Raw genomic sequence first — 27975 nt, 5'->3', positions numbered from 1 at the left:
CAGACAAGGTGTTGAAACAGATGCCAAAAATTTTATACAAGGAATGTCATGGCTGCTTTCTTTGTGCATTAACATGATAGTAAGGGCTCATGCATACACAGCACACAGGGCACAGCCTACAAACCAAGAAAACATCGCTTGCCCGTTAAAATAATAAGACGACTTTGAAGCACAGAATTATGCTGGATGTGCAGAACGTGTTTTAAGGAGAGGATTTCTACCTACTCATGCCCTCCCTTGGGCAACTGTCAGTTTATGGCAGGCTTTGCTCATTAGAATGTTAGATAGTCCCCAGCAAACTTGGTCAGTACAGAAGGTGTCCTGGAAGTCTTCCAAGTGTACTTCCACGCGCAGGTTGGATGTAGTTGCGAAGGGGCAATCACTCTGTACTTTCTCTCAGAGACAAGCAAGAACTACTTGTTACAAGGAAAAAGTCAGAATGCTTGTTCAGAAGATAAAGTCTTTTATAGCAGTTAATTTAATGATACAGGCCTAAAACAGGGTGTTGGGCACTCAACTACACAAGAGCACATTTAATAAGCTGGGGAAAAAATACCATAGTTTCAGGACATTGTATCAAACTCCAGCCACTCCAAGAAGAGACAAGTCTCCTGTGGTAAAAGTATTCTTGACTACGTAAGCCAACAGAGAATTTTAGTCAGTTCAATCCACAATGGTCTCTTACTTCTTATAACTGGAACCACAAATCCACAGTACAAGACAGTATTAATTAGGTTAAGTGGTGGTTTTGATAATAAAAATCAGTGAATTCAACGCAGTCCTTTAATAAAAGGATGAAGTCCAGTGCGTGCTAGTTGCTAGGAGCAAAGAAGAAAGGTTCCCATTTTCCAGGTGGATTTGTAAGGTCATATTATTAGAAAAAAAAAAAAGTATGTCAAATCTGTGCAGTTTCTATACAACCATGTCTGAGAACACAGAGGTTCCATAGACTCAGAGATCTTTTTCTAAAGTGGGAAAAAAAAGAAAGAAAAATCACAACCCAAGCAACTCAAACTTCTTACCTCAGAATTGCCTACATAACTTGTTCTCTTGTTCTGCTCTGTACAAAACTTAATTGCAACAAGCTGGCAAACCTGAAAAAAAAAAAACCTGAGTATATGAGAACATTGTCAGGGAAAGCAAGACCCTGCTACCTTTTGATCTGGTATTGAAGTCAAAATGGCAAACTCAGAATGCTTTGACTTGTGCCATATGATTTGCTTTACCTTTAAAAGCTCTACTGGTCTCTACCAGAGGGTTATTTCAACTTAATACCTCTTGCACTGCAAGACCACTGTTCATATCATAGTTCAAACAAACTTGCTAATGAACGGCCAGGAGCATGGCACATCCAGATGTAGGGCTGCTTGAATTACCAGGTGTAATTCATACAATCAGCACTGGAGATGCCTGTGATTTCCTGGCAGCACAGAGTCCAAACCTTCCTCACATGGCATCATGATCAGTAAGATGTTCCAGAAGAGGAATCAGAAGGCTGTATGCCTGATTCAGTGTAGCAAGGAACACCATAATCCATCACTTCAACTAGGAATACTCAAAGCTTCATTAGCCAACTGCATTATTAATATGCTAAATTATACATATATATAGATATATATATATTTAAATTGGAATAAAATATACTGGATTTTAGTTTGCTCATTTACAGGGGAGCTCCTTCCCTTCCCCAGTTAATTTGAAATTAAAACCTAACAGCTGAACTGAAGTTCATTCCCAGCATTCCAAGATGGATATAATACATGAGAGGAGGCCAGAAACTGGAAACATGCACTCTGGCTGCAACAGGTTAAGAAGTGAAAGGGAGACCAAATATTTTCATTTGTAACCCTGAGAACATAAGGAATTGCAAAGATCTGGAGATGAGCCTGGGGTTAAAGGTCACCAGGCTTTTTATTGCAGTTAAAGCAGACTCGGACTGGGTGATCCCATCCACGAGAAGGAACCGCTCTGCGGTCATGTGAGCACTCGTCACAGAATCCCTGGCCACAGGCCCGACAGTGGTGTTTGGAGAGCTTGATGCTGAATTCCTTCCGGCAGTTGTGGCAGTGCAGGATTTCGTGGTCTGGTACCCAGTATGCAGGTCGGGCAGCATCTTTTACCAGACCTATGGAGGAAGTGGCAGGGCAGGGGAAAAAAGATGGAGAAGAAAATTTGTGAAAATAAGCATATGAATAACATCTCCATACCTTCTCTACCAAACGTGGAACACCTCACACACTGCAAGTCATAACGCTGCCATTAAGGGGAATAAGATCTACTGACACTACCTCACTGTAACAGATCAACAGAACAGCCTAAATGGGTAATTCCACCCCTCCTCGATGGAACAGACTGTTTTTCCTTAAGTTCTGGCATCTTCCCTTAATCACACTCTTTCAGAAGTTGAGACAGTTGCTTTTTCCTAATTTCAGTTTCAACTGTGGCCAAGAAAACACAGTCATCAAGCCAAACACAAACACATGTACTATCTCAACTGAGGAAGATATTTACTCTTCCTTTCATTGTGTTAGCCAATGAACTGCCCACACAGCTGATGGTGGGACACACTGTAGGCAAAGTAACAAAATGATGATATGGGTAGCGAGTAGGAGGAAACTCCAGCAACAGAAGATTCAGATGGAAAAGTGTTTGATGACACACCTGAACTGCTACCCAGCACATGAAAGAGCAGCAAACTCTCTAAGTTTATCATTCATCGTCTACTAAGTTCATCATTAAAGATCACGTTACTGATCACAATTCCATCATTACAAGCTTGCACAGCTCAATTCTCAACCCCCCTGGCAGAAGAACCAAATGACAGCAGTTTCCATGAACACACTTGAAGGCATTCTGCATGTCTGGAATAAAATCAAGCCTGATAAAATGCTTCCTATTTGGCCAGTCCTTAGGGAACTGACTGGTAGGTCACTGCAGAGATGCATCAGGGCAGTATGAATTACTTGCAGTTGATGCACACAGGTTGGAACTACACGGAGAAAAGAGGAAGTACAGACTGCAAAAACAGCATGCTGAAAATCAAGAAGAAACATCAGTTCTAGAACTCTCAACCAACAGTGGTATCATAGTGGAGGTGCCAGTGTGGCATACAGTATCTTGAAGCTCAGTCAGAAGCTTTACCCTGTGAAATCAATTAGACATACGATCTATCAAAAGAGAGCAGAGCTCACCTAAGGGAATGTCCATGGCTGTCACCACTGCTCCAAGAGTGTTCTGCACAGCTTCCCCAACCTTCCTGGCAATAAGTGTCCCCCCTTCTTCATCTGAAGGTAGCTCAGCCACATCTGCATGACACAAGACAAAAGGGCTCAACTTCTATTTCCAGCACAATTTCTGCCAAATTTTTGTTCATTTGCATTAGCAAAAACCCAAAAGCAGCAAACCCAAGAGAGCTTGGGACCTCTCCTCAGCCTTTATCTCCTACATCCCCAATCTTTGATTGCAGAGTTTTCACTTTTATTTCAGAAATAATGTACAAAATACAGACTACTGAGCCAGCAGCATCCCTGCTCTGATGTCAGCTCTGCACCATGAACAGGTGTTGTGAAACAGAAGCAAAGATCCAATTAGAAAATAACTATATCAGTGAGTAAAATATCTGATAACTTGTTGCAAGGGTCCTCTTCCTGCCAAAAGACATCAAGCTCTTGGGCTTCGCTGCTAAAAACTCTGAGCCAAACCCAACTTGAACTACGCTGTTCACACCCGGTGGGAATTGTGATCCAGGAGCCAAGGATAAAGACTTCAGACCATTACCCAGGGATAATTCTGTCACAGTCAACTCAGAATTACCTAACTGGATGCCCCTGTTTTCATAGCAGTTGTCACACACGCGCACTGGTGCTGGTCCCCAGCCTCGCTCAGGCACAGGACGGGTCTTGGAAGAACAGCCATCACAGAAGCCCTCTCCACAGGCCCGGCAGTGATGTTTAGTGTCATTATCTTTAAAAGGCGTGTTGCACTTATTACAACTCTGATCAGGACAATGTAGAAAGAAAAACTGTTAGCTTTATCTTCCTTAAGGGTCTCATAGCAGAAAAATAGAGAGCAGAATCCCAGGATGGCATCACTCAGATTGAAATTGGGATAAAAACAATTGCACCTAAGATTTGTGTGATATCGGGCACATACCGTGACCTCAAGGAAGTGACTCAGATAGGTGTATATACAGCAGGTAAGCCAATAGGTTGCTATGATCCCTTCAGTCACAACCACAAATAATTACAGCCACGTCACGTAGGGCTGAATGGTATCTACTAGGTCTCAGTGGGTTGTAAGAACTCAGAAAGCTTTTATCACTGAAGTAGTTAACTGTTTCCTGTAGGACATAGAGAATCCCTTTCTAGTTCAATTGTTGGGTCCAGAATTGTGCAACTGGTATGAAACCAGAGTTAAACCTCTGTACCTACAAAAATAGCACTATCAACCACAAAAGCAAGATTTAAGACATTGATTCTTTGCTTCTAAAAGCAAAGATGCTAGCTAGGATTTTTAATGGTGATTCTGCTGAGAGAAGAGGTAACAAGAAGTAGAGAGTGAACAGTTTATATGGCACGGCTGGGCAGAATCTCTGTTTGTTCTTTCTCTGCCTAAGTCAAGAACGGGAAAAGTTGAAAGCAATTCAGTTTTTCCAAAACTGTAGGACAAGGGCTAGGTGCAGTAAAACAAGATGTATTTGGAATATGCAAAATGCAAAAAGGTAAGGAAAAAATTTTAGCTATGCAAAGCTTTTCTCCACAATATCGAAGTACAGCAGCTGCTATTTACCAGGATCTGAGAGTTGGGTCTCCAGTAAGCTGGGGCAATCTGGTCCGTCAACCAGGAGGTCACAGCTTTTGTGGGTCCCAGGCTAAGTTCAGATACTGATTGTGCCATGAAATTCATCCCATCCAATAAACGCTGGGCTGCATTGTTGTTGTCTTTCAGAAAGCCATCCGTCTGGAATAAAGCAGGCATTAATTTGAGAATAAAATCAGGGAAACCTGATTTTTCAGAGGCAGATGGCTCCACAACCCTGGAGCTGCCATTAACTTGGAGAACAGGCACAATAAAAATTTCACCAGCTCCACTCTGAAACACAGTTGCAATGGTGTAATATTCACACAAAGCATTCATGAAATGGCTGACATGCCAGTTTTAGACAGCCAAAAAATGAGAGAAAAGAAATGAGAGAAGTCCCTTGCAAAGGTTCTTATAAACAACAGAGACGAGAGACCTGCTCCAAGGGACCTGCTCTAATGAGCATTGAGCCACTTTCTCCAAAGTCCAGAATAACCACCATACACGCTAGATACAGATATCTAGCAACTAGACTTACCCCTGGCCAGACATGTTCAATTTCTGTCCTCACCACAGTATTTACAGGATCTTGGTTACCAAACCAGTACTGTCGGCTGCGGTACACCACTCCGCAGTTGGGGCACTCAATCACATATCTGCAGGAGAGGATTTAAATGAAGACAAGTGATCCCAGGGAGATACTGAAAGTCCAGAGCACTAGGCAGAGTAGAAGCAACAGGCAGCAGAAAGATCTTAGCTGCAGTACTCACCCTGACCAAGCATATTTGGCAAGGCCTAGCCAAGGTGAGTCAGTGGAAGCAGAGGTTTTTGGCACCACACTAACCTCCATTCCTCGTTCATAACAGGCCTATAACACAAAGGATCAATTAAAACTGCATTCTTGGGAATCCCAGACACCAGGTATTGCAGCTGTTTGGCCACAAAAAGCTTACAGTGGTCTCCACAGCAAAGAGGTCACTCATTAAAACCTACGAAAGAAACCACTATCAGTTATTACATAGGGTAAATCACCCTACTGTACTGAAAACCACGATGACTGGAAATCTTCCTTATCCTGCGCACATCCCATAGAAAAATTACCTAATACCAAGCAATGGGCATAAGCAAGTAAAGAGAACAACTGCATCCAGTGCATAGAAGGTAAACATCGCCCATGTTTAGAGCAGCTGGACTCTCAATTAAGCTAGCAAGGTGACAGTTACTTATCATGGTGATGACCTCTAAGCAAAAAATTCAAGTTCAACAGGGATTAATTTTTCTCGTCAGGGCTTGGGCAACTCTCCCATTTGAAGTCATGCAAGAAAACAGGCCCATGCCTGTGATATTCCTCATTCATCAGGCCATCCTTTCTTTCTCTACTCTCCAGACCTTGTTGTTGTGCCTCTACTCACCTTGCAAGTATAGACTCTGTTGTCATACTGGTGAGAGTATCTGCATCGACTTTTGGATTCATGAGGGACTCCTTCCTTTGTGTGGTTCATGCTCTTCTTACAGCCACACCTGAATATGCAAGAGCAAGCCATGAGCTGATGTTGTTAGATAGGGGACAGATGTCACTAAGAGTTCACTTATGTTACTATATCTTGCATTTGTATAGGTGTTCTAACCCCAACAACTGTACATAAAGCAGCATTATCACATACCAAACACTGAAAGGCAGGCTGTTTGGAAGGAGCTGTAGCAGCTGTTTCACAGTGCAAAGCAACATCACACAACAATTTAGTACAGAAAATATCACTGTAGCCAATTTAAATTTCACAGAGAATTATAAGTAGGACAAACCAAGCTTGGAAATTGGCCAGGACAGCGTTAACACTGCAGCCTTTCCAAGGAACTGCTAGGAATTCTCTAACAAGCATAAAAGAGCATGAATGTAGCACTATAGTATATTTGAGAGAGAATGCTTCTTCAGCCATAGCAACATCATGCTGCTGTAGTACTTTACAGTCTCAGAACACCTGCAGACTCAGTCTCTAGGCTTTTTCCGCAGGGCTACAAGCCAAGTTCTACTCAAACCTGGGGCTCTTCTTGGAAATAGTCACAGTCTAGTCCTGCCATTATGTGTGCTTTAGTATTGTTTATATAATAAAAAAAGAAATCATCATAGAAGGTGTCAGGGGATTTCCTTAGACATTCTTTCCTTCTAAGCCCCAAGTGCAATTCTCAGTCAAGTTACTCATGAACCAACTGAGGAAAGGATATGGGCAGAAGAGGTCTGTAGCAATACACAAAAATAGAGTAGGCAAAGGCCACATATCATATCCAGCTGGGACGTGGCAGTAACAGCCATCCAATTAACATGAGTTTAATTTCAGAAGAATTTTGTCTGGAAGTACTATCTGTTATCAGATATGTCAGCTGTCAAAACGTCTACAGCAGAATATAAAGCTCCTGTGACCAGAGCAGCCCTATCTTCTAGAAGAATGAGGGTGTATTTGTCATCCACTTACCCACAGCTGAGGCACACAGAGGAACATGTGAAATATTCATCTGGAAAGAAAGAGCTGTGAGCCATCTGGTCATCAGGGATTTCCCCACTAAACCGGTCACTTAGAGCCTGTGAAACAGAGTAGAATGGATGAAATTGAAATAGACTGAGAGCCCAATTGAGGTTGGGAGGGACCTGTAGAGGTCATCTTATTCAACACCCTGCTCAGGCAGGGCCATTCAGAGCATAGTGCTCAGGACTGTGTCCAGGCAGCTTTTGAACATCTCCAATGAAAAGACTGCACAGTCTCTGGGCAACCTGTACCACTGCTCAGTCAACCTCACAGTGAAAGCGTTTCCTGATGTTCAGACAAAAACCTGCATTTCAGCCCTAGTCCATTGCCTCTAACTAAAAGGGGCCTCTATTGTGGAAACTTACATGTACATGGCTCTTCAAGTCTCCTGTTAGAAAACAGAACATGAGGAAATATCCTCTGTCCCTCAGCTCAAACTACCGCCCTGAGTTTTTCTCTGGCTGTTTGAATAATTGTTTTTCTCTAGGCTGGTAAAACTACATAAGCAAGACAAAGGGATTTGTCCCATTTCTTGGGAGCACCAGTCCTTAGCCTTGGCACACAAAACTTTTACAGTTTTTTTGGGTGTTATGACAAAAACAAGTAAACATGTAAGCAACGACAAAGCAATTATTTTCATCTGATTTCACAAAACTTCAAGGAAATTACCATTAAGATCTATCTTTCAAGCTTGACTAATACCGGCTAAAGGATTCAAAAGTTACTGGGGATGTCTAGCAAACCTTATGCCCTCAAGAAGCAAAGCAAAAATGTTAATTTGTATTCAGTATTGATGTGAACACAGCAACCATCTTAACAAACATGAACTGAGGCATACTGGCAGCTGTATCTGATACTTTCTTCCTTGATTGCTGCAATTAGTTCCTACAAATTCCAGTTTTATTAACAACTCCAGCTGCTTTTCCCCTGTAGCCTGTCTGCTCCCAGCACAAAGAACCGTGTATATGCTACCCTGATGCTTCCTTCTGAATTTCAGCTAACCCAAATGCCATGCAGTTGGAATCATCTTTTTCAGTGGCCAAAAGCCCACCAACACTATTACCTTCTGCAGATATGCCCCCAGTGACCCCATCTCCTGCTAACAGGGATGCTTTTCCAGACCAATAAAAATATGCTGCCAATCAGGCAGCGTTAGCAATACAAGGAAACCTGTAGGCCAAACTGCAAATTTGTAAGACTTGAAAATCCCTCCAACACTCTGGCAAGGTGAGCCTTCTAAGAACATCACCAGCTGCTCTCTCCACCCGTTCCTTTTCATCAGCCTTCTAATCTGATGCTGCATTCTGAAACAATACAACATCTGACTTAATCCTATCTGGTTTCCTAGCTACTAACACATCTCCTTTCTTCCTTTTGCCTCCCTCCTAGCCCTTGGGTTACACTATGCTCAATGTTAAGTTTTGCAAACCATTAACTCCCCTAAATCATCTGCATTCTCTCCCCTTGTGCTGAGGAATTTCACCAATAATTCCTTCTAGGCCTCCTGTTTGTAAATCACTGTCATTATGTGCTCGCCACTCACAGCATCAGTCATTTTTTCTTCTCCGGTAAGTTTCTTCCCAGCTCACTTTTTTGCTTTTGCTTTGGTTTCTCTTCAACTTTTCCTGACACCACAGGGCCTCAGTTATGGTGGGTTCTTCTTGGTTTTTGTTAGCTGTTTTTATTGGCGTTTGCTCTTTTAAAGTAAAAGCTATCTAACCTACCTGTCTGTTACACAAAATCATCACCTTCAAAGACTTGCTTTATTTCCAGATATTTGCAATTCTATGACACTGGTTCACTCGCTCTAGCTTTATTAGCTGCAACCAGCAGTTACCAGCAACAGTGACAGGAATAAAGATCGTGATGAACTGATCTCCAAACCAGAGGACTTGCCTTTAATGCTTTGTAGATAACACCAGGCTGTCTAGGCGACCGAGTTGTATTGTTCTCCAGCTGCTGCTCCACAGCTCGCCTAAGACCAGAGAAATCTGTTGGAGGATTGTATGTCCTTGTTCCCTTGTAATGGATTGAGCTGAAAGCCTCAGGAAAACAGCTTAGCTTCCGAAACCGATCTTGAATGAGCTTCTCAGGAACCTCAGAAGGATGATCTGTATTTAAAAGCATCAGGAAGTATATAAACAACTGATGGTTTAAAATACACATAGTATTTAAATTGCACAGCGTTTTCATATGCAACGCTGTGTTAGCTCTCCTAATTAATTCTTCTAACACATCTGGAATGTAGCTATCATTACATTTTACAAGTAGAGAAAGAAAAACAAAAACAGTTTCCAAAAGCGGACTCTTTTTTGATATGCAGTTTTAGTTTCTAAGATTAGGTTTCATAGAGACTGCAAATCCACAGGTAAAACTGGAACATCTAGATTTGGAAACACAGAATCACCAGACCATAACTTAGTTTAGCTAGCCCTAGCACCTGATAAGTGGAGGACGTGAACCTTATATGAGCAAGGAAGACTGAGTCTGCACCAACCCTTAGGTACAAGGTGAAGCACTTTATAACCCACCACACCAGTTCAGACCTCATAGAGCTGACCACTGTCTTTTGTCTGCTGTCAAGTACCCGCTGTACATTTCAGAATAACACAGGTCTCTTCTTCCCTGTCCTAAAATAATAAACATGCTCATCTCACAATTATCTGTCAAGATGGAAGGTTGCAGCTTGCTGCAAATCCACATATTACAGGTTTTCTTTCCTATTCCTACCATGATCAGAGTGATCACAAAAACATTTTTTTTTTCCCCTCCTCTGACTTTTCACACAGGAGCAAATATCGTTGTGAGTCACTGAATCTGACCTGCTGAAATGGCAAACTTCAACAACTATATGAAATTCTCCATTGCTAATCCGCAAATTGCTACATAACAAAAGGAACTGCCATGGCGCTTAGGCTTTTTCTCAGACTCAGAAATGGACAGAAAGAATGAAGAAAGGTTTCATCATATCTTTTGAAACGTGGAAGAAGTGGGCCCAGGAGAAGAAGCTTACATCCCTACATAGTCAAAAACAACATCTGCCTTGACATGTCTGAGTACATTTCATTCAAACGTGCAAATGTAACAAATAATTGAAATATGCATAATCCAGTAAAACACAAGTCAAGTTAGAAGCACTGGTAAAGAACACTGAAAGTGATGGGAATAATACCGTGCCAGACCTGCTGCTTTGTCCATATCAAATATGCGCACAGAGAAAATGGTGTCAAACCATCAACTCTGCACTACCACAATCTCAGACCCAACCTCATACTTGACTCAGAATCACTTTGGCTAACAAAATTTAAAAGAGTAGGTTGAAAGTACCGTGAGTATTGATACTCATCAGTTTCACTATTGTTTCTCTTCCTAGTATCTACATATATTCTGGCTTTTTGTATTGCTTTCTCCCCCACACACACTTTTTTTTTTTTTTTTTTGCAACAGGATCCTCTATATCCCTGCCAAAATCCCAGGGTGTCAATTTTCACCTTTGCCTGACATATCACCCACACTCAGGATCGTGCATTATGACCCCTCCCAAGGCTGGCAGAACTCCCACCATGACCATTCAGAGCCAACGCCCAGCTGGCTAAGAGAATTATTCTAGCTGATCTAGGAGGGTCAGACCACCATCATGGAACGCTGTTTCCACAGCCTGGCTCACAGACTGGAACAACTGAGAGCAAAACTCAAAGCACATCTTCTACGTGGTAGTAAAGAGCACCGAATATTCAATGCAACCTGGTAATCTATAGATAGCATCTAGCACATCGTTTAGTCACTTTTTACTGCCTACTTACCAGAGCCCAGTAGCTTGGTGTACACAGTCTCATGGAAGATGATGACACCTGGACCCAAAGTTGACAGAGGAACATCTAGGCCACACCGGGCTGTGGTAGCTTTTAGCTCCTTGGTGAAATGTTTTAAATAAGCCTCTGAGGCATCACCAAGGAATTTGAAGAGATCATTGTGGAGCCTGTCAGCACGAGTACGGTAGATGACAAGGTCAGAGATGGCCAGGACCTTCAGCAGCAGCCGTGTTCTCTGGCTGAGGTTCACGGTGGCCCCCAGGAGGCCCTCTGTATCGATTACCACCACTTTGCGGACAGGGTCATAGGCTGCCCAGACTCCGACAGTGCAGGACTCTTGGGCTGGAGATGTCTTGAAGACTTCCCGGCCATAGAAGAAAGCGTGGTTAAGGGTGTGAGACTTGCCATCCCCTGTGTTCCCAAAGATGGACACTACCTTTAGATGCTGGTCAGGACTACAGTCCAGTTTCTTAATAAAGTCTTCCTCATTCCTTACCTTCAAAAGAAAACAACATCAACAAAAAAGAAATGTTACGGCTATGCAATTGGAGCAGACAACTCAGACGGCATAGCTGGTTCCAGGATTCCTAAGAGTGACGAGTGATTACTTCATGTTCAGATTGTCTCAAGTTTTTGAAGCACTGAGAATTCAAAAGCAAAATACTAGAAAGCAGCTTTGTAACACGTACACATCAATGGGATGTAGGCTGTTCCATCATGCTGCTGTTTTGAAGGTGATGCCTCGCTGCAACTACCTGCCTCTACTATAATGTCACCTACCTCCCCGAGGTAGTCTCTTTTTAGAGATAAGAGCGAAAACCTACTGCCAAGTCTGCCACAACATCTACCTGGAGTGAGGCAGATGTTCCCAGTAGCATTGGTCTCCTGGCAAGCCTCTGAACTGCAGTGCAAAGCAGGTGAATGCTTTTGTCACCTTAACTTGCACCATTCAGAGTCTGAGCACCTGTTTAAGGAAAAAAAAGCTCCTTCCTCACTTCAGCCATGCTGCATATGCTGCATCCACCCCACAGTAGGAGGCTGTCAGACACTGCCTCCCCTGACTTGTCCAGCACAGCCTCTTCGAGGCTCTCCAGCTGGCAGAGCCTTGTGGGACAGAAAAGAAAATGAAAGAAGCAGCAAAGTTTTGCCCTGAAGCCAGCTGACGGAAGGTCAAACTGGCTTTTACAAGTGTGCCACAACAACCGCGAAGATCCATTTCATAATTTACTGTATCGTGTTCTCACAAAAAAATAAAAACCACACAACAACAAAAACAACTCTCCCCATGACAAGCATCATGGTATTTACGATAGAGAGTAGTTCATCTTCTGTTCAGATACTAGAGCAACAGGAAACAGACAAACTCAGCAATGAAACAGGTTAGGACTCTAAACGAGAAACTATCTTGTTTTCCTCAGAGTCCTGCCTTGGCTATCAAAGATTTCATGTTTCTAGTTACCGTTGCTTATCACTTGATTTTCCATCTTCCAACAAGTTTTTACTCCACACACTACATGACAGGGAAAAAAACAACAGACACTTTTTGAGAAGGATTTGAATGCATCTCCACCATCACGATCCTCATCTCAAGGAATCCGAGCCAGCCAGAAGGCACAGGGCTTCTGTCCCCTTTCGCATGCCTTCGTGGCTAGAGGCTCCTTGGCTACTTGCCCTCCACACCCTCAACAAGCAACCTTGACAAGTCTCAGGACATCAGAGCCACATGGGCCATGAGGTAATGAACGGTTTCTTCCAATAAGTTTATTCTTAGATCACTAAATGAGTTTTAGGCTCATCCAGCCTCATTTGCTCTGGTCAACTCCATCAGAGTCCAGTCTATGAAGGAAAACACAAAATAGCCAGTGCGCCAGGCTGTGGCTGGGAATTGTGTTCAGAAAGAAAAACAGTGGATTGTGGGGCCACAGTGGCTACTTACTGGCTCAAAGCATTCCAAGCAATCTCACAGTGTGCAGAAAACAAGGAAATAAAGAAATGAAAATGCTTTCATTAGAATCTTCTCTGGTATCTGTGGGAGACCATCAAGACACTCAAAATATACATGCATAAGAGAGGTTCTGCTTTTTTGGTAGCTGGGATTATTGGCTCGTTATCGTTATGGTAGCTCAGATGACAGACTCTGTTTCAATCAGTACCTCTGGAGATGCCTCTGTGGATGAAAGCAAGCTCTTGATTCATGGGATAGCTCCAAAAAACAATCACTGATTTGATTATATAAAAATGGTCAGTGTACATAAGCAAAGAGGAATACGATCAAAAGCAACACAATCTGGATCTCCTGCCTCCCAAACTTCTCTCCATAAGGGTGGCAGGCTTTTTGCCAAAGTCAGTGTCTGATCAGACCTAATCACTCTGGTAATGCACTCTCTCAGCAGCACAAGGAAGTGCCAGTCTTCCCCAAGCAGTTGTTTAAACATAAGCAGAGCAACAGCTAAGGTTGTTTAGGCAGCACTGGTTATTATGCTGATACCAGTTTGGGAGAGCATCTGCAAAGGGCTGAGTTAGCCATGTCAAAAGATAAAAAGGACCACAGAGACCACAGGGATAAGGGTGATCTGCAAAGCATTCCCACCAGTAAGAAACATGAGTCAGCTTTCACAAACTCCACTGTATCTGAGATTGTCACAGGCTGAGCTAATGCAAGTCTGTATAATACCCACTGTCTTTTGCATTCAGGCTACTTTAACAATGGCCCCTGCCAGGGCAACTTACTGCAGGAAGAAGAGTTGGATTGCTGAGCCAGAGGAAGAGTTGATTTCAGATCAATAATCAGCTGACTTCCTCTCAGGACAGAACTCAGGAGCAATTCAGACATCACCTAGAAGCACATGAATACGCTGAAGTGCAGCTCGTCCTATATTCTCATGGGTCTCAGTAATAGATGAGAAAGAACTTAGACAAGAAAAGGGTACTTTCTTGCACACTTTATCAGCTCTCAGGTCTTCCTGAGTAGTGGTTGCATCGGGATGCTCACATCTGACACAGAACCAGTAGGCCTATACTACAGAGGTCGTCAAACCCCTTTGCAACCTCTGAGCAGTTTCTTTAAGACCGTTAAAGACAGGACGGATGCAATATGTATGTTGAAGCACTTGGGGCTCCAGTCCTATTTCTTCATTTTTTCCCCCTCACCTCTAAAGAATGCTTGATACCACCTTCTGCTGCACGTGCAAAGGACTCACTTTTCCATCGCTAGGGACACTCCCATGCTGCCCAAGAGCTCCACATCTGACATGAACAGCAGCGTGTAAATATGAGAGCTTCCTTAAATTCCACAGCAATGACAAGCACGAATGAAAACCATGTACATCTACCTAAGATGAGTCAACTCTCTCCAATTCATTCTCTATTTCCCTAAAGTATTTTGTCATTCCCAGTATCAGAGACTCATTTACGCTTCTGTTATGGATTTTAGAAAAAGATCATCTTCCAGAAAGAAAAGTTTTTACACCATCACAGGTTAAAATCTTGGTCAGCCTTATCTTCCAGCTTTAACTACATTTCTGTTCACCACTGTCATGCAGCCAATAACTCCAGCGTTGAGTCAAACTGAAAGTGAAGGCCTTCCGCAGGAAGAAACGAAAGCTTTAGAATCCTCTCTAAAGAAGATACAAAAGTCTCACACCACACTGCTGTGGAATGCATTTACATTTCAAACCTCCTTGTCACTCATACTGTGAGATGCATTATACCTAGCAAAACACGTTTCCTAGTTCCAAGACACAATAAGATTACAATTGTTTAGGAAAAGTCTAGAAATAAGAACTGATAAAATGACATTCCTGACCAGGAATTTCTTAGAAACAATGTTATTCAAACAATAATAAATTAAAGCTTAGGAACAAATCACATAAAATAGATTGGAGTTTCCAATGACCTGTACTCATACAACTTTAACTCTGCCTCTGGGCAAAACACGTTAAGTGAATCTGACATTTTTTAACCAGTTTTCTCCACTTAAAACTATTTATGAAGCCTTTAAGGTTGGCTGATATTCATGGAAGTGATGCACAAAGCTACAGCTGTGCCATGATGACACAGTAGCTGAAAACAAAAATCTAGGTGCATGCCTAGGTCACTACACCAGAATTTCAGGCGTAAAGAAAACAAGAGAAATCTATAAAACAGATGTCTTCTTCTAGCAATAGCCTATGAGGCAAATTTGAGAGGGATAACTGGCAACGCATCACAGTGCTGCCACCAAAATCCACATCTCTTCAGAGGTCCTGGCAAACATAACTCTGAGATGGGTGGTACATGAATGCAAAGGAGCACAAGTAGCTTATCCCAGAAATTCAAGTGCAACAGGCTAACAAAAAAAGCTGCTGGAAACAACCCACTTTTGTCCCAGAAGAAACGTCTGTTGATATTCCCAAATGTTTCTTGCTACCAAGTGGGAAAAAGCACTGGGTGACTCCCTGCGAGGAAGAAAAACTCTCAGCTATGAAATCCATGACATCCACAGACGGATGAGAGGAACCTTAGACAATCTTAATCCAAAACACGGAAGACTATAGACTAATCCAAGCTGGAAGGGACCTCAGGAAGCCATTACTCCCAGCCAGCTTTTAGAGGGCTTCCAAACAAGAAAGAGGAACTTGGCCACAGGTGGATTACTCAGGAAGAATTAAGACTGACTTTTAAGCCCAAGCAACTCTAGTTTCCCGCCCTAGCTTTATCCCACATCTTTTCTTCCTCACGGCTTCCTATGGAAATGCCATTTATGCCATTACTCAAACCTTCCACGTTTAACTTAAAATCTGTAATTCAACGATGTAGACATATTTGATAGAGAAATATGCCTCTAAAACATGTTTCCTAAGAGTTTGATGAAAGCAAACGGTGGAGTAGAAAGACACTAAAACTTTCTGAGGAAAGGCCTTAAATTGCTTGTCAGATCAGTAATTAAAATACTATATTTGGGAATAAAATATTATTTATATATATTACAGATCAATTATAATACAATATTTATTATTTCACCCAGCAGACTCTTAACTATAGTTATCATTATTATTTTCAGTAACCTCCTTGATTGTCAAGACAACTGTGGGTACCAGCATTTTCAAGATCATAGTCCTATAAAACCTCAGGCCCAAACCCTGAGTGACCCAATACTGGATGCAAAGAAGGAAAATTAAAGGAGGGGACTGACAAACCTTGAGGATTGAAGGTGAGATTCCAGCACTCCTCAGCTGCCTCCAGTTTTGGATCTCATCCTCCACACTGAGTGCAGGTCTGGCTCCAATGCAAAAAGCATTTATATCTGAATTCTAAGCAGTTTTTTTGTACCAACTGATTTTTGCCTTGACTGCAGTACCAGCCACTGGTTCTGTTAAGTTTTGTTCTATTAGGCTCTGAACATATCCATGAAAACACTGTTACCAAACTGAAAATCCTTTTGGGACCAAAATTATCCTGTTCCTTCCCCCAGTGACATACATGGGTTTGTCCAGATACAAACAGAACAAGTCTCAACATGACCTAGAGGTCCCTGCAACAAAGGGCAGATGTTGTCCATTGGTGAAGCCCTTGTCTATCAGTTACAGGACTCTTATCTCTGTCTCTTTCAGGAAAGAGTTAAAAATCCTGCCTATCAAACGTAACCAAGGAGATAGGTTATGTCAAGGGCTTTAAGACAGGATACATGGGGGGGGGGAACAAAAACAACTACTATGAGTGGATGGGAGACAATTTCATTTTATTGGAACCTTCTTTAACCCAAGAGGCAATATTGACTGAAATACTGTTTTTAGCAGATAATCTGCCCTTGCGGATGACAAATGAGTTGAAAAACTGCTGAAAGCAGAAGACTATACAAAACCCTGTAACCTATTTGCTAGCTTAAAAAAATTTTCCCCTTCCTCTTCTCCCCTCTTCCTTTTAGAAGATCTCAAAATTAACAGAGACTTCAAGGTAAATGCAACTGCTGCAGAAATAATGTTATTTCAAGAGTGTCACTGAACTCTTACAGAGAACTGTAAACATAGTAGAGATCATTATCCCATTCCCTAAGTACCCTTTCAGTTCTGCCCAGATGTTCATTTGGCACGCAGTTACCACCCGTGTCATAGATGTAGCAGCAAAGACACATCCAGTGAAGAGACATGCCCAGAAGACAGCAAGTCAGTGAGTTGCTGCCATAACAATTAGCTTTGCTAAATACTAAGCATAATTACCTGCACGGACATTGTGATACTAACGTCCCTGTTACAAGGGGCATTCAGAAACTTACCTTACAATTGCACTTTTCAGAAAATAGTTACTTTAGTTATGTTCCCAACTGCAGGGAGTTTTGAGGGACAGATCAAGGGAATGTGAACATCCGCGCCTTTATGTGATCCCAAAGGAAGGCACTAATGACCCAGAAGTAAAAGGTGCATTATAGTAATACCTGCGTCCCAGTGACCCGTACAAAGCAAGACAGCGCAGGAGACAGAAGTGGCAGAAGGGCTGGAGGAGAACACACTGCCAGATCCCTTGTCTTAAAGGAGCTGTGCGTTTGTTGAATGAATGACTCTTCTCCTTTCTTCTAAAAATATTCCTCAAAATACTGGTGTATGTCTGGGGAAAAAGCACTCCCAACCACCTCTCGCAAAGTAGTCATCCTACTGCTTTATTCTGGGGACAGAAAATTACTGCACTGAATTGTAGGAGAGAGAACTGCAAAACTGGTAACAAAGTAGGATGGGAAAAATCCCAAAAGCACTCTTGCAAGAAAAGCTCTCTGAAGCGCAAACAGGAGGAATTCATAAATAGTACAACAGGGATCTGGAACAGAAATTACAAGTTCTGATCCAACAGATCACACTGACCTAAAGAACTCAGATCTTTCAACATCTCTTCTTCCTCCTTTGTATTTACGGTAAATATACCAGCTGTGACTCCTCAGGCTACGGGATATGGACCAAAATCCCAGGAAACTCACAGGAGACAGTAAAAAATAAGTAAAAAAAAAAGGACAAAGCAAGAACATTCTCCCAACAACAAGTTGAGCAAGACTGTCATAGAAACTAGTAGTATGTGTTTGACAAGTGTTCTATTTTTTTTTTTCTTACTACAAAGGCAAGCAACAAAATTTAGATTTTCTTTTTCTCTTAGCAGAGAAGACATAAATCAGCTTGCATTGATCCACAAAAAACACTTCATTAGAAAGAACAGTTCCTAGCGACTCTCCATTCTCTCATTTCTAGAGTTTAGCCAGGCTCAAGTCAGGAGGTAATAAGGAAAAAAAAAAACAGCAACAAGAGTGCTTTCATCAAGTTTACAGCAGGCGTGACAAAAGCAAAGCAGCCAACACTGCTGAGGAGTTATGGTGCAGTACACGCAACTTTCTAACAAGAGGTGACACAGAGGAAGACTATGGACTGTTACACTATTAGAGATCGGTTACTGTACAAAATGGTCTGCATTTAAATAAAGGCTGTGGCTCATTCTGTCATCTAAACTGTCTGCAGAGCGTTAGCTAGATCCTGCTCTGTATTTGCTGAGGGAAAGAGCTTTATCCTTTAAGTGTCTAACCCTGCTAGCCAGAATAAAAAGAACTCAGGAACGGGGCTGCATTTAGGAAATGCAGCTGTCGACTGGCAAAACAAAACAAAAGCCCTGCTAACTAAAGAAACACAGCTTAGAGGGGATGTCACAACACAGACCCAGAAATACATGTATGGTCCTTTCTCCCATATAGTATTATACTACTGGGGATGTTATTTTTGTACAATGGCAAGCTTCAGAGGGGAAAAAAAAGATGACTTTCTTTTCTTTCTGTCTCCTTGATAAGATAGGTTACGAAGTCAATACATTTTATTTTCTTTGAAGCTCAGAGAATGGATAATTTATCGTAGTAGAGATAGTTTCTGGTCAAATGTCAGTAACAATCAAGCATTTTCCCTGTCTGCTGTACTTGATGAAAGACGTTTTGCCATTTGCATAAATTACATGTCCTAAATTACAGCTTTGGGCATAGCGTTATCATAGAAGCCACTGATGGCACTACAACAAAGTACTGATCCTGTGGTAACTCTTGACATCTGTCCCCTAAGATAAAGCTATCAAGTTGCTGTTATGCCTTGTTAAGCCCCTCTTCTCCCTTGCTTCGGAAGTAACAGCAAAGAACTCACTGTACAACCAATACCTAACTCTCCACTCTATTGCAAACATGTTGTATAAAGACCAAGCAGAAATGGCTGCTGTTTCAGAAACTGCATAAACATTAAGTACAAGGAAGAAACAATGACCAGGATAAAAGCTTGAGAGGCTGCAAGAATGTATCATGGCTCAAACCAAAGATTCCAACCTCAGTTGTGAATTCACTGTCGCATTTTGTTGTGCTGTTCCTTATGGACTGAAGAGTAAAGAACATTTTTTAAATCTGATCAATTAATTGATTCTCTAAGTTCTTTAGAGAAGTGCCTATCACATGCAAGGGGCTGCCCTTGTGACCGTACAATAGAGCTTATCTGAAAATTCAGCAAGTTTGAGGTAAGAAAGGAAAGTAGACAGTTGAGAGATTTACACTCATAAGAAAAGAAGGCACAGTTTTGGTATTTGTTCTAACATAGCAAAAGAAGAGACGCAGAAGATGTAATGAGAGCAGTGACAAGACCAACACAATCGGCTGAGGAAATAATCCCCACAATATCACTCCTGAGTAGAGTGAAACAAGGAAGATAGAAGATGTCCACAACAATTAACAAACAGATGCTGCAGTTATTTGAACAATTTTAATAATATAAATATATAGAACAATATAAAGAACAATTTGAAGTCTCAGCTTCTGATATGTGATAGATAAGGCCAGAAATTTAATACTGTGTAAAAAGAAACTACAAAACTATAATATAGCCCAAGGAAAAAAAAAAACAAGAATGGAGTCCAAGCTGCAAAAGATGTCAGTTTGTAAAATATGGACAAGAGGTTTTTTGTTGTTGTTGTTTTTTCCAGTTCTAAAGGAAAGAAAGGAAATACCTGTAGTATAAGTCAAGATGGCTTGGGACTCAGTCACAAGACATCATGCTGTGTGGTGTGTAAGACAGCAGCAGCTGGACTCCAGGAGGAACAACTTCTCTCTGGTTCCTCCACAGACTTGCAGCATGAGCTTGGATTTAACCTTTAGAAGCACTTCCTTAACATGAGATAATAAACCTCTTTTTGAAGCCCTCAAATACAGCGCTGTGATGATGAACATCGCAAAGAAGCCTGCACTTCACAGGGATGAGCTTAAGCTAATCAGTTCTCTCCAAACTACTGCTTGCACAAACGATGGTTTGAAATGGGACCTTTCCCACCTTGAAGTGGATTTGAAACAAGCCCAAGAAGTCCTCAGCTTTTTGAGCTTACGGTTATGTCTGCAAAGCGCAAAAAGCTCAAAGCTAGCCCTGAGCAGGCTAGCAAATCTGTGCAACATGGCACAAAGACAATTATGCAGACCTCAGAATGATGACAGCTGAATCAGTGCTGTACTGAGACCAGGCTAAGAATCTCTACCTCTCAGCTAAACTAATTTGCTCCTTATAGATGAAGCTACACTGCTTCTGGATTTGAAACTGCTGTTGCTGACACACTGTAAACATCCTCAAGTTTCAGAAACACTGGCTCCTAGAAGCCAACAGGAACTATGAGATGGGACACAACCTCTTGATCTGAACAACTCCAAGTTTCACAAGGTAATAAGGAAATTTCTTTGTCCTGTGTTTCCACATAATTGTACAACTTTCGAGTAGTATACACCAGCAAGTATCTTGATCCACTGCATTTGCTCAGCAGCAGAACCTGTTCTGCCCAATTTTTAGGACTAGCAGTAAGCACTGGCATGGCCAAATGTGCCATGAACAGCAAGTCAGCAGTTTCCTCTCCAATTTCCTAACAAACTTCAAGTTCCAAAGGTCAGAGAACAGACAGTTAAAGATAGCTGGACTCCATAATTCTGATAAAGCCTTCTCCTGTTTGCCCAAGCTTATAAAGCTGCACACCCTCAAACTCTGAATCTCCACATTTCAGCTTATTATGGCTTTGGTATTTTTTTTTTTGACAAAAAGTTGATTTAACGAACTAAAGGCTTCTTCCAAAGTAATCAGGAACCATCCTGCTAATGACAAGAACAAAAAAAAAGAATGAAGATGACTTACCTATAGCTACATTGTCTGTTCAGTATTATTAAGAGCAGAAGATGCTACAGAACATGTCTTCAGAGCTAATCATCTGACAACTATCTCTAAATAAAGGTTTTCACGCTCACTAGCAGAAACATCACCATAATAGTGAGAACTCTAAGTTCCAGCTGCTAGAAAATATTTTAATTGGAAACTTGCAAACTGCTTGGAGACTTGGCTGTGAGCTGTCACGTAAGTAGTCAGCTGTGAGAAAGAGAACATCACTCAAGATGGAAGAATTGACTCAAGACCTCAATAAGAAGCCAGATCACTTTTAGAGAGCTTTTTCAACTCTGTTCTGATCAAACTGTAAACATCTTATAAAGGACCACTACAGTTCCAATAAGGAAGTTGCCTTTATTGCCTATGACATTTAAATAGTAAAGCACTTGCTTGCAAGAGGCAGCCAAAGGTCTGCCCCCAGTAAGGCTTACAGATTCATGGGTATAAAAATAACTTAAAACAGTACAACCAGAAGCAATCACAGCTTGTGAGGAGCCTTCCAGGACCACCCTGTTCTAAGGCATTTCAGAGCTTGCTCTAGAAGCTAGATGAAGATTACTGAAAAGCCTGCATCTTGAAGCGATAACTGCATCTGCCATGCATTACATGAAAATGTATGTGTGCTTAGAGGAAGCACGCGTGTTTAGGATTGCTTCCACACCTGAAACTCAATCATCCAGTTCACCGTCACCATCATTCTTTTCTCCCTTTAGCCTCAGTATACCTCTTTTTATGAGTGGCAGCATGAATATGTTAAATTAGGACAACCAGATACAGCCATCAGGTGAGTACACATCCTATTACAGCATCTCCTAAATGAGGTTTAACATGAAAGTTGCAAATCAAGCCAGAAGGTGAAACCAAAATTTTAGTTGGGTAACTAACGTGCTCTGTGACTTTCACATGCTGCTGTTTTTACATACACAGAGTGTTTTTACATTTGTAAAGTGCTTATCCTTGCCAAAAATAAATACCAACAAAAAAATGAAGCAAATGCATGCATTGCATGCTAGACCTTAAAATAAAGTCACCTGATTAGCTGTTCCTAGTTTTATTTCTGCCATTAATACCATCAGACCTATACCAAATGGATGGCCAAAGGCTAACATGGAACAACATTTGTGACCAGCAACATTGCTTAACCATGGCATCTGGAGGACTAGTCCGGTACACATGCACGATTCCTTACAGGATCCCCTTACTTCTACTTGATCCTGTTCCTAACAATCAGATGGATTTACTGGTGGTGAAAGAGGGTAGTGGGGCACTTTCATCTTCCCACTAATGCTGCTTGGTACAGTGCCCACTCCTTGTCATATGTCACATCTGCTGCCAGCACATCCATCTGCAGGGTACTACTGCAATCCTCTCCACTCAATTTTGTTCAGGAATGATCAGCACCTTGCACATCTTAGTTGTGCATGGCCCAGTACAGTCAATTCTCTCACCAGCTTCATTTACCAAACCTCAGTGGAGGCTCTTGCCACACAAAAGGCCCTCATGAATTTGCCCTTTGAGGCACCAGTGAGTAAGGCCAGTCTTAGGCACTGGGTCTCTTTGTCCCAAGACACCCGTTCAGTGCCAGAAAACAGCTATTCTCAATTTGTTATTGTTGCTGCCAGTTACACTTCTAGCATTAATCACTCGTCTTCCTAACGTGTCAGACAAAAACAGAAACCGAAGGATCTCACCTGTCAAACTGGCCACACTAGTTCTTACCTGAATCTCCTCAGTTTCATCCACCAAGAGGAAACTCACAACTTTCTCTGCCATCTTCTTTCTCCTGGTCTCCTCATCCATCTCCTCCTCTTCCTGCTCCTGGGCTTTACCAGCATGGTACACGGTGACAGGGTGCTTCCTCCTGTTCCCCCCAGCATGCGTTCTCTTCTGACACTCCACACAGAGGTTGATTTTGCACACCTGGCACCTCACCGCTGCTATCTGTCTTGACCCCATCATACTGGCGTGCATGATGTTCCCATTGGCACCTTTGCAGGAGTCACAGTAAGGGACGTGGCCAGGCCTTATGCGGGTCCGTTCGTGGTTCCGCAGCCTTTCCGGCTGGTGCAGCTCCTCTTCACAGCGCTGGCACTGCAGGCTCCTGCACTCATCGCACTCAAAGACCGCTTCATCTGTCCCACTGCAAACATAGCTCTCCTGGCAGAGGAGGGCTGTGTTCTGGCCCTTCTCTGCAGTCTGCGTGTGGGCACTCATCTTCAGATTTCTTTAAAGCAGTGATTTTCCCTCCTGATTGTGCTTTGAGTAATGATATGGAGAAAAGTCAGTTGCAAGTTCAGTATTTTTCACAAGGGAAAGCAACACAATAGGAATTCTGTCCGTACTTAATTTTAAGTAACTAAGAGATGTTTCTGTGAGATTGACTCACCTCCCTGGGAGCCCTCTTAGGCACAGGTGAAGTTCTTCTCCCACCTAAGCTGAAAGCACCTGGTTGGTTTCATTTGTTGTTATACCCAAATGGTGGCACCTGTTCCTTTGCCTGGTGATGTGCTTACAGTGACAGGACAAAGCCAGCCAGGTTCACCTGGGCAGATGAGGGCAAGGATTTCTTCCCTAGAACAAAGAGCAAACTGAGATAGTAATGCAGAAGAAAGAAAGGCATTAGAAATGCACAAGTGCATATATGTACATATGTACACACGGGGTTGTGTCAATACTAGAAAATTCTCTGCTTTCACCCCGAGCTAAGCTCCTCCTTCAGAGTTCACGGTATTTATTTATCCGCCGGGAATTTCCCGACGCGCTCTGCCAGCCCCGGCTCTCCGCACACCCCGGCGGTACCGAGCAGCCCCACCACAGGGCTCCAGGAGGCTTCTCTCCCCTATCTCTCCCGCTCCCCCCCCCCGCTGCCGCACGGCCCCCGGAGACGCGCCCGTCGCCTTTGTCTGTGCGCGCCGGGCTCCGGGGCCCGGCCTCTCTGCCCGCGGCGGCGCCGGCCGGGCGGTGCGGAGCCGGCGGCCCCGTTGCGTAACGGCGGTGCGCCCAGCACCTACCTCGGGCCGCGGCCGGAGCAGCACGGGGAGCGGCCGGAGTGCTGCCGGGAACCGCGCCGCCGAACAAAGGCGACCCCGAGCGGGGCGCCGCGGGCCGGGCTATTGTTTACAGTCCCGCGGCCGCCCGCCTTCGCCTTCGCCTTCCCCTTCCTCCCCCGGCAGCCGGTGACCAAGGAGTCGGCTCCCGGCCGCCGCTTCCTCCGCCCCGCCTCGGCGGCCGTGGGGCACCCGCTTCTCCTCCCCCGGCGGCCGGGGCGGGCGCCGAGCATGCAGGCGAGGCGCCCGGCGGGGCAGGGAGGGCAGGACCGGGGCACTCGCCGCCGCCGCCCTGTGCCTGCTCCGCTGTTGTCAGCGGGATCAGCTGATCGCGGGGATCCTCGGGCTTGTTGCTCACCGCGGAGACGGGAAGCGGCGGCGGGCACGCCGGGAGCTGTAGTCTGGGGCTAGGCCCCGCCGCGGCTCCTGCTGGGAGTTGTAGTGCCGGGAGGCCCGGCCCGCCATCTTGTCCGAGGGGCGGCGACGCTGCCCCCACGTTCTATTTTGCTTTACGTGCGCGGCCAAGGAAGGCCTGACTAGGAGAAGCGCTTCCTCTTCTCAAATAGATCTTGGCTGGCTGGCTGAAATGCCAATGGGCGCTCACTGGAGGAGGATCTGTGGCTTCATATCAGCAAGCCGACACATCAATATCCATAGAAAGGCAGCTAAAAAGCGTTCTGCTATTTGGTCCAGTGGTTTGGTTGGATACAAATTATTTCTAGAAGGAGTTAATTACATAACTGGATATCCATGTTAGTAGCAGTGACAGTGACTGCACCTTTTGTAAGGTGAAATACCATCGTTTCACAAAACTCTATCAGGACATCCAATTCTAACACCAGTGGGTAGCCAAGACCTCACTACATCCTCCTGTGTCACTAGGCGTACAGAGAGTGTACCTGTTTCTCTTCTGTGTGGTTCAGTGATGATGAAGACAGGAACGGGCTGCCCAGGGAGGCCGTGGAGTCACTGTCCCTGGAGGCGTTCAAGAAATGTGTAGTGTGGCACTGAGGGACATGGTTGGTGGGCATGGTGGGGATGGGTTGGGGTTGGACTTGATGATCTTGGAGGTCTCGTCCAACCTTAATGATTATATGATTCTAAGATTGGTACAATACACATTTTCCCTAATCTCCCTCCCACTGTTATGGTGATACATTTAAAATCAGTATTTTGCATAAAAGATTAATCAAAAAGATTAACTAAATAGACTGATGTCTGCAGGAATAAACTGTTGCAAGCCAAATGTCTTCAGAGTGAAAAATTTAAAGATTGTGCATATACTCAATACAAAGGAAAAAGAAACTTAAATGTTGTAGCGCTATGGAGAGCCAGGGAGCCAAATCAATGAGTTTGGCATCTAAAGGATCTTCCTCAAAGTGTCTATGTTTAGACTTGTAATGTGATAGTCAGAGATTCGATGGTATGAGGAAGAGAAAACAAAACATAATTATTAGTTTTGTGGTATTAATAAAAGTACATTTAAAGGCTACATTTATTTACAATACTACAAAATAAAAATTGCACAAATAAACTTTTTACAACATTTTTAACAGTATCTTAATGCCTAGGCCCAGTTTCTACATAGCATACTTTCTGGACAAAGCCTAAATGTTCTGCCCCCATTTTTTTTTCTACTTCTCCCTTAGAAAAACTGCAGCACTACTCCCTGCCTGGAATAGGAAGTGTATGCAGTATTTCTGTACGTGGCCCAAGCTGTGTTCCCCTGCCACAGTTAGGTTTTTGGCTGTCCATTAAACAGATGGGCAGTAAGGATCCCAAATCCCAATAACCAGTCACCGTTTTATAAAGCCTGTACTCCTACACCAGTACATCACCACTGCTGTGGATCTTTTTTACCCAGTAATTTTGGAGTTGTGCATCCATAAAATATTTAAAATGTTGCCCAGTTGAGAAACAATCTGAGCTTTTTACTCTGAGATACCGCCTGGTATGTTTGGAATGATTTCTTATACTTGAAATACAAAACTATCTGCCTACTAGATATAGTGCCTGTTTTAATTTCAGCCTAAATCTTAAAAGCCCTGTAGAGGACCCTTCTTGACTGACTTCAGAATTTTATTCTGAAGTCAGCAGCAAGTAAGGGAATCAAGTGAACTGGGATCAGTAACTGGAGTATGGCATCTCAATTTCACAACTGAAAGGTAAAAAGATAACACAGATAGACTTAAGTAGGAAATGCTAAAATTCAGGAGTAGAAAGAGTAGAGATCTGGAAGTAATTATTTTTATTGGATGCTTCCTTGATTAGGAAGGGTACTGGAGACAAAAGTTGATGATTTGGATCAGTAAATGCACACTGGTGTCTTTCTCTGGCTAAATAACAATACATGAATATCTACATGATGAAAGTCTTTGTCTCAGATTGAAACTGTTATCTACTTGAATTTGGATTTCACATTTTTCAGGCAGATAACAATTTCAATCTGAGACAACTTCATAGAAACCAGAAACTCAGAATGTTTTTTTCCTTTGTTCTCCTCTGAGCTGCAAAATTAGTGCTGTTTTTACCTACATAGGTATAAATATTTATAAATTATTCAAAAGGTAAATAGCAGTCAGTATTGCATTCACTAAATTCGTATTAGTTGAAGGAACATTTGTAGGACATATGGAATGAGCTATACTTAATAGAGCAAAGACACTGCTCTTAAAGGGGAAAGAAATGCATTCAATCTTGAAGTACTTTCTAAAGCTGAGATCTCTACCCTTGCACATCAACTCTTTTAAAGCAAAGCAATGAGATGTACCTGCTTCATCTCAGTTGTTGGCTGCTCAGTAGCAGGCATGAAATCATTTGGGTAGATTCCATCTTCTTGGTATTGAAGAAGTCAAGTTTCTGTGCTGTTTTTCCTTCTGATGCAGGTGGAGGGGATGGCTCGTCATTACGTGATCCTTTGAGCACTTTTCTTTATACGATATATATGAGCAGTGGGAACACATGGTATGGAAATAACAGGACTTTTTCCCTAGCCAATCCAAAATGTTCACTCAGGCTCATGCTGTGGCCCGCTTTGTAATCATCTTCCAGACTGCCTCTCTTCCATTCACAGCAGCTTGCTCTTTCCATTTGCAATCAGCTGCTGCCAGCAGTTGCACTCTGAAATGATTTGGGGAGGAGGTGTACAATTTTAACAGTTTTTTAACGCAGTCTGCATGCCGGATGTAGGCCAGGGAAACCACCAGAAGCAGGCCACAGACAGGCCAAGATGCCATACAGCACAGAGACTTTTATTGAGGATACAGCAGGTCAGGGCACCTGCACCTGCTCTTTTTGCTTCTTAGAAATCTTTTCAGGTGAGGTACAGCCTTCCTTTAACCTTTACGCCTACAGATGACGTTAAGAGTACTTTTCTTTACAGGCCCCTAGCATTGGCTACACTGTAGCGCACCCAAAGCACGCGTTCCTTCACAGCCGCGCCCGCGGTTCCAGCCAGCACTACCGCTGTCACCCCTCGCTCACGGCCCAGCGCGGCAGCTCGCTAATGGCGGCTCACGCCGGCAGAAGCTCCCGAGGCCTCGAAGCGCCGCTGTCTGACCTCAAGATGGCGAAGCTCCACGCTAGCTCAGGGCGCCGCGGCGCCTGCCCCCAGCAAAGATGG

General features: G+C 43.2%; 1 protein-coding gene across 7 annotated transcripts; it reads right to left on the bottom strand.

Annotated features, from left to right (window-relative positions):
• On the bottom strand, positions 12-27969 carry ZFYVE1 (zinc finger FYVE-type containing 1). Of its 7 annotated transcripts, XM_021401544.1 has the most exons (14): positions 27124-27969; positions 24712-25747; positions 23693-23877; positions 23026-23562; positions 11126-11630; positions 9219-9433; positions 7272-7378; positions 6213-6321; positions 5571-5668; positions 5339-5456; positions 4789-4959; positions 3814-3994; positions 3192-3305; positions 12-2125 (listed from the first exon to the last, which is right to left on the bottom strand). In XM_021401544.1, exons 4-14 carry the CDS (start codon positions 23518-23520, stop codon positions 1893-1895), a joined length of 2346 nt encoding a protein of 781 aa, XP_021257219.1. In that variant the 5' UTR covers positions 23521-23562; positions 23693-23877; positions 24712-25747; positions 27124-27969; the 3' UTR covers positions 12-1892. The 7 variants fall into 7 exon arrangements, with proteins under 7 accessions (XP_021257219.1, XP_021257221.1, XP_021257217.1 ...); XM_021401546.1 differs by lacking the exon at positions 24712-25747; XM_021401542.1 differs by having other exon boundaries at positions 24712-27962.

Source organism: Numida meleagris, chromosome 6 (assembly GCF_002078875.1).
Source record: "Numida meleagris isolate 19003 breed g44 Domestic line chromosome 6, NumMel1.0, whole genome shotgun sequence".
In the NCBI taxonomy this organism is placed as follows: domain Eukaryota; kingdom Metazoa; phylum Chordata; class Aves; order Galliformes; family Numididae; genus Numida; species Numida meleagris.
This window is presented reverse-complemented; position numbering and strand designations above follow the sequence as displayed.